Source organism: Mauremys mutica, chromosome 6 (genome assembly GCF_020497125.1).
Source record: "Mauremys mutica isolate MM-2020 ecotype Southern chromosome 6, ASM2049712v1, whole genome shotgun sequence".
Classification (NCBI taxonomy): domain Eukaryota; kingdom Metazoa; phylum Chordata; order Testudines; family Geoemydidae; genus Mauremys; species Mauremys mutica.
The window spans coordinates 2697214-2707105 of record NC_059077.1 but is presented as its reverse complement, the minus strand read 5'-3'; the positions used below and the strand labels follow the sequence as shown (position 1 = coordinate 2707105).

Below are 9892 nucleotides of genomic sequence, written 5' to 3'. Positions count from 1 at the left end.
TGTCCTGGGCCCCAAAGGGGGCAGGTTCTGCCCAGCGACACCGGTGCACCCCCCCAAACCCGCTGAGCACCGTCGGGCCAGGTTTTCAGCCGGGACAGCTCCCGTGTGCCGGCTCCCAGCTGCACCTGGTGTGAGCGTGCTCCTGAGGACCTGCCCACTTACCCAGCTGGGCTCTGCACCCCGCTCGCTGGGGAGGCTCGGGAGCCGGTTCTGCCCGAGGCTTTGGGTCGCAAATGGGCCCCACTCAGCAGCTGGTTATGGCGGGGTCCAAGTCTCGGAGTCGGCCAGCGAATCACTGCTCTGGCGGAAGGTGGCTTCAGCGTGCACTAGCCCATCCTTGGTCTGCCCTGGGCCTGTGACGGTCTCGGTCCTGGGCAGTCCTGCTAGCCAGCCGGAGGGGCCGGTTTGCCCGCTGGGCCCGCGCCGTTTGAACAGCGGGTGGCTAGCCAGTGTGGCGTCTCCGCCGGTGCCTCGCAGGCAGGCAGCTGTCTGGCCAAGTGCGCGCTGAGGGCGGGCTGGAGTCGGGCCCACCCGCCAGGCAGGGAGGGTGCTGGACCGTGCGCTGCCCAGCTGGCGCCATCGGCTTTAGGAACGATCTCCTGGCTGCCCCAGCCGTGTACGTTCCCTTCCCCAAATGCCAGTTTTACAGCTGTGGGCTGGTGCCCTTTCCCCAGTGAGCGACACGGTGGGGCGGGGGGGGGGGGGGGACAGCGCGTGCCGGGTGCCCTAGGCGCACACACGTCCTGTGTTTCGCTGCAGAACAGCTATGGCGGCAGGGCTGCCTGCCCGGCTAACCCCGGCGTGGCGGGGCCGTGCGGGGAAGGGTGGCCAAGCCCTGGGACCCCGTCACTCCCTGCCAGTCCTGCTGGCTGAGCTGAGGTGGGTTTCCTGAGACCCCCCCACCCCAGCCTTCCCTCAGGTCACTAGAAGCCCAGAGATGGGACCACGTGGGCAGGATTCACACCAGAGACCAGCCAGCCTCTGTCCCCCATGCACAGGAGCTCGGCCCGTCCCTGGCAGCTGGCTCTCCGTGGCACCGGGGCAGGGACTGGGCACTATTCCTCTGCCCCGCCCAGCACCGCACCAGCCTTGGCCCAGGGCCTCAGCCAACGCTGGCTTGTTTAGGCAGCTGCCGTGAGCCCAGCTCACACCGCTCTCCCCTCCACCCCCCATGGGCACCCAGCTGCTCAGTCAGCTTGTGCCAGGCCCAGCACCGGGAGACACAACCCCCCGCCTGCCCCGGAGGCTGATGGGCGGCTGGGTGAGCAGGCCAGGCACGGGAGGGGTCACAGCATCTGCCTGGAGGAGGCTGGAGCGTAGCCGGGCTCCAGGCCTGACCATCGGCCTAGCAGAGCGAGAGGCTGTGGTGGGGAGCGGCCCCCAGCCCCCGTGGGAGGGGGGCAGGACTCGCCCGGTGTCTATACGCTCAGGGCGCTTTGGAAACGTCCCATTTGTAAGGGGCAGGAGGAGAGACCTGAGCAAGCCCCGTGGGGAGCGGGGGAGTGGCCCAGAGACGGGCGCTTTACCCTGGACCCAGAATAACGTCGAGGACCCGAACAGCGGCTGATGCCCCTGGCCCAGTGCCGCCCCCTCCTGGAGCAGGCAGGTACTGCAGCCCTGCATCGGACGGGTCTCAATCCAGGGGCGAATTAGTCTTATAATTTGATTTCTACATTTGCACGAGCTGTGGTGTCAGGTGCTTTAATCCTGGGGGTGCCATGGGCGGTGGCTCAAGGTGGCCCGAGGGGGCGGCTGCTGCGCTCAGCAGGGTCAGTGGAGATGCAAATAGAGGCGGCTGGGCCAAGTGCAGCCGCACGGGTCTGCGTATAACTCTGGGGAGGGGCTGGGGCCCGCTCGCCCCCGGTCACAGTGAGCTGTAAGGAATGGGCAGAGCCATTAAAGCAGCCCCAGTTCTGACCCCTCCCTGTCGCCAGCACCCCCCTACCCCAGGCCCCGCCTTGGGCCCGTTCCCAGCCCCCCCGAGGCCTCCACATGCCCCTTCTTGTGGGACACACACCACGCTCAGTGCACGGGGGAGGCTAGTGCAGGGGCATGTCCCCAGCTGGGGGGGGGGGGCTGCCGTAACCCCCCCTCCCCGCAGCAGCTCAGAGCTTGCCTCCTCCTGTTAGACCTGCCTCTGCCAGCCTGACGAGCTCGTTAATAAATATCCCCGTTGGAGCTCTCAGACTGGGATCAGGCCACCCCGTAACCTTCCCCTTGCCCAGCTAGGCAGACCGAGCTCCTGGGGGCTCTCATCCTTTCATCAGCCTCTGACCCCCTCCAATCTCTCAACATCCTTCTGGGACTGTGGCCCCAGACCTGGGCCCAGGAGCCCAGCAGCAGTCGCACCAGTGCCAGGTGCAGAGGGAAAATCACCTCCCTGCTGCTACTGGAGATTCCCCGGTTTACGGCCACAGGGTCACACTGGGAGCTGCTGATCAGCTGATTGTCCATCCCCACCCCCCAAATCTTTCTCAGAGTCGCTGCTTCCCGGGGAGCCCCCGTCCTGTAGGTGTGGCTGAGGGGCTTTGTTCCCAGCTGGCTACACTTGCACTGAGCTGTATTACAACGCACGGTGGGGGCACGCTGCGGGAGGGGCGCCGCGCCCAGCCCTGTGCCCCACGGCCCCCCTTCGGGGACAGAGCCCTGGCTAGTTAGTGCCAGGCCCAGCGCAGTCAGGTCGCTCCAGAAAAGCCCCTGGGCAACTTATTTCACACTGGGGCCACGAGCCCGGCCAAGGCGGCCAAGGCGTGTCCCCGTGGGGAGTGGGAGCAGGTCGCCCCTGCCCCCCAGGGCAGCAGCCCCCTCCCTCTTGGGAGCTGCTGTCCAGCCCTCCAGCAGGGCTCTGCTGGGGTCTCGCTTCCAGCTGCCACTTGGGGAAAGCCTGGCCACAGGGCTCTGGCTGGGTTCGGCAGGGTCGATGCTGCCCCTTACCCTGAGTCCGCCCTTCCCCTCGTTCCCTGCCTCCCTCCCCAGCGAGGAGTCACCTGCGTGGGGTGGGGGTGCAGGGCCAAGCAGTCACTACGTACCCCTTCACGGCTGCACCCGCTTCCCTTTCCTCCACATCCGGAGCCAAGGAAAGAAGTAAAAGCAGCCCCAGTAGATCCTGGAAAATCCACAGGCAGGAGAAAGCAATGTTATTATTAGCTGTGTTACTGTAGGACCTAGTAACCCCAGCCATGGACCAGGCCCCCCTGTGCTAGGCAATGTACAGCCACAGGGCAAAGACGGCCCCGTGCCCCACGGAGCTTCCAATATATGCATGGCTGGATGCAGGGGCTGACATCGCTTGAGCTGTAGCTAGCTAGATACTATTGGATGGATGGGTCAGTGGGGGGAGCTGGATGGATCAGTGGGGGGGAGCTGGATGGCACATGCTCACCCTACACATGGTGAGTGTCCCAGATGCTGGCATCCTAAGCACCAACACCCCCGGGCAGGCGGCCAGCTTTGCAGGGCCAGGAGAGCCCCGTGGGTGTAGCCTGGCTTGGCACTAGCTAGGCCGATGCTGCCCGTGCACAGAGCGCTGCAGGCTGCAAGCCCGCGGACGGGATGGGGTGTAGCTAGCAGTGACGGGGTAGGATTATGAAAGGGAAAACCCAGGCTGCACGGCCCGAACACAGGCTGGAGCGAGCTGCGGCCCCCCCCCCAACAGGAACAATGGGGTCCCCAGCCCCAGGACAGCTAAAGCCCAGCTAGACAACACCCATCTCGCTACAGCGGGGGTGAGTTGGGAGACAGGCTGGCTGTGCTAGTGGGGCTGGGATCTGTGCCAGCGCCCCATGGCTTGCACATTACTGCGCATCCCCTCCGTCCGCCCAGGCCCCCAGATCGGCACCCAGCCCCGTGGTGTCGGCGCAATGCGTAGCCGTTGTGACGAAGTGGGACTGTTCTTAATGTTTCCTCTGCATGCTGTGTGGGTGCCTCAGTTTCCCCTGTGCAGTTCTTAAGTCTCCAGTGTGCATAAATGGCCGACACTCTGTCGCCTGGCAACAAATGGCTGGGGCCCTTTCCCCTGCAAGGGGACGCTGAAGGTGAACAAAGAGCTCAGGTGACCTCCTGGCCCGGGAAAGAGACAAAGGCCGGAGAAGGAGGGGCTGGAGGGGTTTCAGTTTGGAGCTGGCTGGGGGTGGGGAGTGAGGGCAGACATGAGGATCTGCCTCGTTGGGCCCCAGGATGGACCCAGCTGAGGGGTCCCATTCTCTGTACCTACAAGCTCTGTTTTAGACCCTGTTCCTGCCATTGAATAAACCTCTGTGTTACTGGCTGGCTGAGAGTCACGTCTGACTGCGCAGTGGGGGGGCAGGACCCTCTGGCTTCCCCAGGACCCCGCCTGGGCGGACTCGCTGGGGGAAGCGCCCGGAGGGGCAGAGGAGGCTGAATGCTCCAAGGAGAGACCCAGGAGGTGAAGCCGTGGGAGCTTCTTGCCCTGCAGACAGGCTGCTCCGAGGGAGAGGAGGCTTCCCAGAGTCCTGCCTGGCTTGGTGGGGAGCAGTTCCAGAGCATCGCCCGGGGACCCCGTGACAGCCGTAGTGACCCCTCCCTGCTGGTCACCCGAACCGTCACACACCTGCCCCCGGCTCGCTAGGAGCGGCAGACCCCGCACCCGCCGGGCTGTGACAGTATCTGCGCCCCCGCCCCCGCCCCGTCTGACCGCGGGCCAGCCTTGCGGATACTCACTCCTCCTGGTCGGGGTCCCCCGGCAGCTGCCAGCGCTCTGCCCCCGGCTCCTCCTTGCCCACCATCAGCTCTCCTGCCTGAAGAACAGAGCTCTCCTAGAGGGGCGCCTGGCAGCGGCGCGAGGCGCCATCTCCCCCGGCCGGTTTAGCAGGGGCCCAGGGCTAAGCTCTGTCTGTCCCTGCAGTGTGCCCCGGGGCAGGGCAGAGCACGGAGCAGGTCTGGGGGCAGCTCCGCTCCCTGCTTGGAGGAGAGTGAGCTGGGCCGTGGCCTGGCCGGAGAGGCCTTGCTGTCCTATAGCCCCGTGGCTCAGGGAGAAGGGGAAGGGGCTGCCAGGGGTGCCCAGCTTGGCCCCGCTCTCCTGTGTCGATGCCAGGCAGGGGGCCTGCCAGGAGCACACCAGTCCCAGCGCCAGTCCCAGGTGGGGGGCTCCTCCGAGACGCTAGCTGGGATGAAGGTTTCCACTCACACGCTGCAGAGCCGCGTCCATCACTCGATAGGCCTCCCGTGGGCCACGCACCAGCCTCTGCAAGGACGGGACCTTGGTCAGCATCAGTGCTCGGCCCCCTGCACCAGGGTCAATGGGCTGCGGGGGCGGGAGGATAGCTCCAGGGGCCCAGCCCCTACGGCCCACCTATACCCACCGTGCCAGAGCCCCGGGCAGCCCCGCTCGGGGAGACACAGCCCTGCCGGGGACCAGCTGCTGTTGCCAGGGCACTCGTGCGGCGGAGGGCAGGGGTAACACCTCACCCTGAGCGCTGGCCACCCCCAAACAGTGCTGCCATGAGGGAGCAGCAGCGGCTGCAGGGAGGGGCCTGGCGGCTGTTGGCAGGAGGAGAGCTGGGACTAACCCTTGCTGCTTTTACGGTGATGCCCTGGGTGGGGGTGGTTAATCCTCGTTTTCTGGGGTTCGACCCCCTTCCTCCTCTGGCGAGGCCGGTCTCCGTGAGGCCTCCTGCCGTCACCTGAGCCAGGGGAGCTTGCACTGGTCGGGGGGGGCCTGGGCTTCGCTCCCTCCCCAGTGATTGGGGGTGGGACAAGGCTAGCAATGTGGCAGGCCCATGAACCTTGCAGCGACTTGCCCGTCTCCCCTCCAAGCAAGCCCTGCAGTTTGCACCCCGGCTTGCTAAACCCCGGGAGGGACGCTCAGGTTCTGCGGGCGTTGCTTGGAAAGCGAGGGGTTTGGGGACCGTATTCCACCGCCCGCCGGGTTCCGCCCAGGGAGGGGGTGAAACGCAGGGTCGGCTGGCTCTGAGCTCGTGCCGTGCCCCGGGTACTTCCCAGCACCCCGCTGCACTGCCTCTGCTGGGTGACACCTGAGCCCTCCATGGGCCTGTCCCCACCTCCCGCCCCATTCCACGCCAGTGCTTCCCCTGCCTTGGGGCGGCGCTCTGTCCCCTCCGCCTCCGGCTGAAACGCCAGCTTCTCCTCGAAACCGCTCTGGAAGAGTTGCGGCTGAAACAGAGTGAGAAATGCTTAGAGTCCCATCCCAGGGGGCCGGGGGGACTCCCCAGCAGGGACACCGGGGGAGAGACCCCGTCCGCCCCCAACCCTACCTGCTGCTCTCCTGCCATCAGCTGCTCCTTGCACGCCCCTCCCTCCACCAGCTGTCGCGCCAGCTGCTTCTGCTGCAGGGAAAGGAGAGGCCATGGCCGATGAGAGCCAGGCCAGGGCAGCGGGGACAGGGCTGAGACACTCTTTGGGTGGGTGGGATTGCCCTGAGCCTGCGTGGGCATTTCCCTTTCTGTGTCACAGCCGCTAGATTACATGGCTGGTTGGTAGGTATCACCTAGCTCATCTAGACAGACAGACATTACTCTGCCTCGCGTCGCCTGCCAGCCTCCCTCGGGGCGCCTTTATACAGCCACAACAAATGGCCTGCACCAGGGTGTTCACACCCTGAGTGGCTGGGCTGGGTCTTGCTGGCTGGAGGTGGACATGGTGCAGTCACAAGCAGTGAGCGACTGTTGCTGGACCAGCTCTGACTGTAACGTGGGTCGGGAAGGGGGAGTCTCGTTAGTGAGTTAAAAAGTCAGTGGGCTCTGCCTACGCTGCGGGTGGCTCCAGGGCGAGGGAGCTGGCTAGACAACGCTCGCCGGCTGCCCTGGTTCTGTTCTGTAGCGTGCCCGTCGGCGCTTGGATCAGGTCTTTGCTGAAGTCTGGGGTCCACCCCCCCCTTTTCTCAGCACTAGCACGTTCCCACCAGCGCAGCTCCACCCCTGATGGCTGAACACCGGTACGGCACCGGCGTACTCACGTCTGTGCCAGTCAGCCCTGCTCCAAGCGGGGGGCGAATGGCACGACGTGGTGGTAAGAACACCAGGGACTTGCCTAAACTAGGGCTCCCCCCATTGCTAGGGCACCAGTGGGAGGCTTCCTGGGGAAGGGAGATGCAGCTGTTGTGAGGACAAGGCCCTGCTAGCCACGGTACCCTATGCCCCTGCGCCCTCTCTCTGCCCAGCCTGCCCATGCTGCAGCCTGTCCGACGCCCACTGACCCGGAAGGCGCCATCTCTTATCAGGGCGGCGTTGCATTCGCCCCCAGACCACAGCAGCTCCTTCAGCTCCTGGGCACGCATGTCAGACCCCGACTGGGCCGGCGGCTCCGCCTGGATCTTGAGCTGGTACATCCCGGCCGTGGCCCGGGGCAACAGTCCTGGTGAAATTCCTGAGGCAGGCAAAGGCTCTGGTCAGCTCACAAGCCATGGCTACGGGTTGAGATGGCGCTGGAGAATGGTACCAACGGGGCCTAGTATTTATATGCCCGTAGCATCGCGACGCCCAGCCAGGGCCCGGAGCTCCTCGGGATAGGTGCCGTACAAACGCCAAACAAAAATCCCATCCCAGTCGCTGCTCCAAGGAACCGGGCCCCTGTGCACTCTGCCTGGCAGTGCTGGCTGTAATGTCCCAAGAAGGTCCCAGGTACCATGCTCCCCCCACCCCCCCAGGCCTGCAGAGACTCCAGGAGACACCCACAGCCAGGGTGGAGAATCCAGGCCAGGCCCACCACCCATCTGTGCCCTGGGGCCCAGCCTGCACCTCGGCAAGGGCCGGAGGGCGTCTCATGAGCTGTGGGGTGTGTCTGAGCCCCCTGCTATGTGGAGGGGAGGGAGGGGAGGCCCTGGCCTCTCTCGGTGGGACCAGTGGTGATGAGCTTCCTTCATCTGGTGAAATGGCCTGAGACCCAACAACTCGTTGCACATAAGCCACCGAGCGAGAGGTGATGGGCCCGAGCCAGGAGGTTCTGCCCCGAACCCAGATCCGAACCTCCAGGGGCTTGGATCTGAGGTTCTGGGTCCCGCCCGCCTCGAGTCAGGACTTTGGCTCCCCGCTGACTGGCCTGGCTGGGAGCACGCCCCGGAGAAAGGCTCCAGCCGTATCTCACCCTGTGCCCGACTGCCGGAGCCGCCCAGCCCCGCGCTCCGCCCGCTGGCACTGGCCTGCCCGGTGTCACCGTCACGAGATGGCCACTGCCAGCAGGAGGCGCCACGTGTCCTTTCAGAACAGCCCCCCCTGGTTTCCAGGCCTTTCGCGGCAGGAGGGCAGCGCGGCCTGCCCTGGCCATGGGCACGCAGCGGGAGGGCGGCACTGGCCACCAAGCAGCCCAGCTCCAGGTGCCAGGCCAGGCGCTCACCCAACGAGGCCCCCTGGGAGGTCCCGTCCGGCCCGCACGGCTCCCTGGGCCCTCACGGAGCAGGGAGGAGATGGGGCCGCTGAGGGGAGACCCCAAGATGGCCTCCCGCTGCAGCTGCCGGGTTCCCTGCGCCGGGGTTCTGTCGCCAAGGCTCTGAGGTCACAGCACTGAGGTTCCCAAGAGAGACGGGGCCCGGGACGGAGCCCTGGGGGCCGCCGCAGCCTGCCGGGGCCTGAGTTCGGGGCTCTGGCTGGGCCCTGATGACGTCCGCCCCGAGAGCCCCGTGGGGAAGGGGCCGGCCTGTGTGCCCGTGGCAGCGCCAGCCGGGGCAGGGCACAGGCAGCAAGCGGGTGCTGGGCAGGGCCTGTGTCAGCGAGCAGCCTGGGACTGCCTGCGTGTCTGGCCTCCGTAAGCCAGGCCTGACGTCACGGGCTGGATTCTGCAGCGATTCCTGGCTCAAGCTCTAGCCCATGTCAGCCTGGGGCTGGGACCTTCCCGGGGGTCACAAACAGGGGTCAAGGGTGGCGAAATGGGCGGGGGACCCAGCTGGGCGGGTGCGGGGCCTGGGGAGGGGGGCCAGGCATGGAAGAGATTGGCAACCCCGGCTCGGAGCGCCTCACAATATTTTAAAACAAGATTTCACACATTTTAAAAAATACCGTATTGTACCACGTTTATTCTCCTGGCCCTGTTTGTTGATGAAAGCAATTCCTTCCAGTCCTTGTAATTGAGCTAGTCCTGGTGACGGGACCCCATCCACGCCTTCTCCTGGCAAATCTCTGCAGTCTGAGGGATTTTACCATCAGTCCCCAGGGTCATTCCCCTCTGCCCACCAGGGCCGGCTCCAGGCACCAGCTAAGGAAGCAGGTGCTTGGGGTGGCCAATACCATGGGGTGGCACTCCAGCCACCATTGGGGCAGCACGTCTGGGTCTTTGGCAGCAATTTGGCAGAGGGTCCCTCAGTCCCTCTCGGAGCAAAGGACCTGCCGCCAAATTGCTGCCGAAGAGGGAGCGGCGCGATCGCGCTGCCGCGGCTTTTTTTTTTTCCGCTTGGGGCGGCAGAAAACCTGGAGCCAGCCCTGCTGCCCACCCTCCCCACTTTAGAACGTAAGAAAGGCCGTACCGGGTCAGACCAAGGGTCCATCCAGCCCAGTATCTGTCTGCCGACAGTGGCCAATGCCAGGTGGCCCAGAGGGAGTGAACCTAACAGGCAATGATCAAGTGATCTCTCTCCTGCCATCCATCTCCACCCTCTGACAAACAGAGGCTAGGGACACCATTCTTACCCATCCTGGCTAATAGCCATTTATGGACTTAACCTCCATGAATTTGTCTAGTTCTCTTTTAAACGCGGTTATAGTCCTGGCCTTCACAACCTCCTCAGGTAAGGAGTTCCACAGGTTGACTGTGCGCTGCGTGAAGAAGAACTTCCTTTTATTTGTTTTAAACCTGCTGCCCATTAATTTCATTTGGTGACCCCTAGTTCTTATGGGAACAAGTAAATAACTTTTCCTTATTCACTTTCACCACACCACTCATGATTTTATATAGCTCTGTCACATCCCCCCTTAGTCTCCTCTTT

The 9892-nt window shown here is 64.7% G+C and overlaps 1 protein-coding gene across 1 annotated transcript; it reads right to left on the bottom strand.

Moving 5' to 3' along the window:
* Nucleotides 1-1692: 1692 nt before the first annotated feature.
* Nucleotides 1693-8304, bottom strand: LOC123373218. Its single transcript, XM_045022084.1, has 8 exons — nt 8062-8304; nt 7175-7344; nt 6234-6305; nt 6055-6132; nt 5147-5203; nt 4681-4757; nt 3030-3106; nt 1693-1874 (listed from the first exon to the last, which is right to left on the bottom strand). Exons 2-7 carry the CDS (start codon nt 7304-7306, stop codon nt 3034-3036), a joined length of 489 nt encoding a protein of 162 aa, XP_044878019.1. The 5' UTR covers nt 7307-7344; nt 8062-8304; the 3' UTR covers nt 1693-1874; nt 3030-3033.
* Between the last annotated feature and the right edge of the window lie 1588 nt (nt 8305-9892).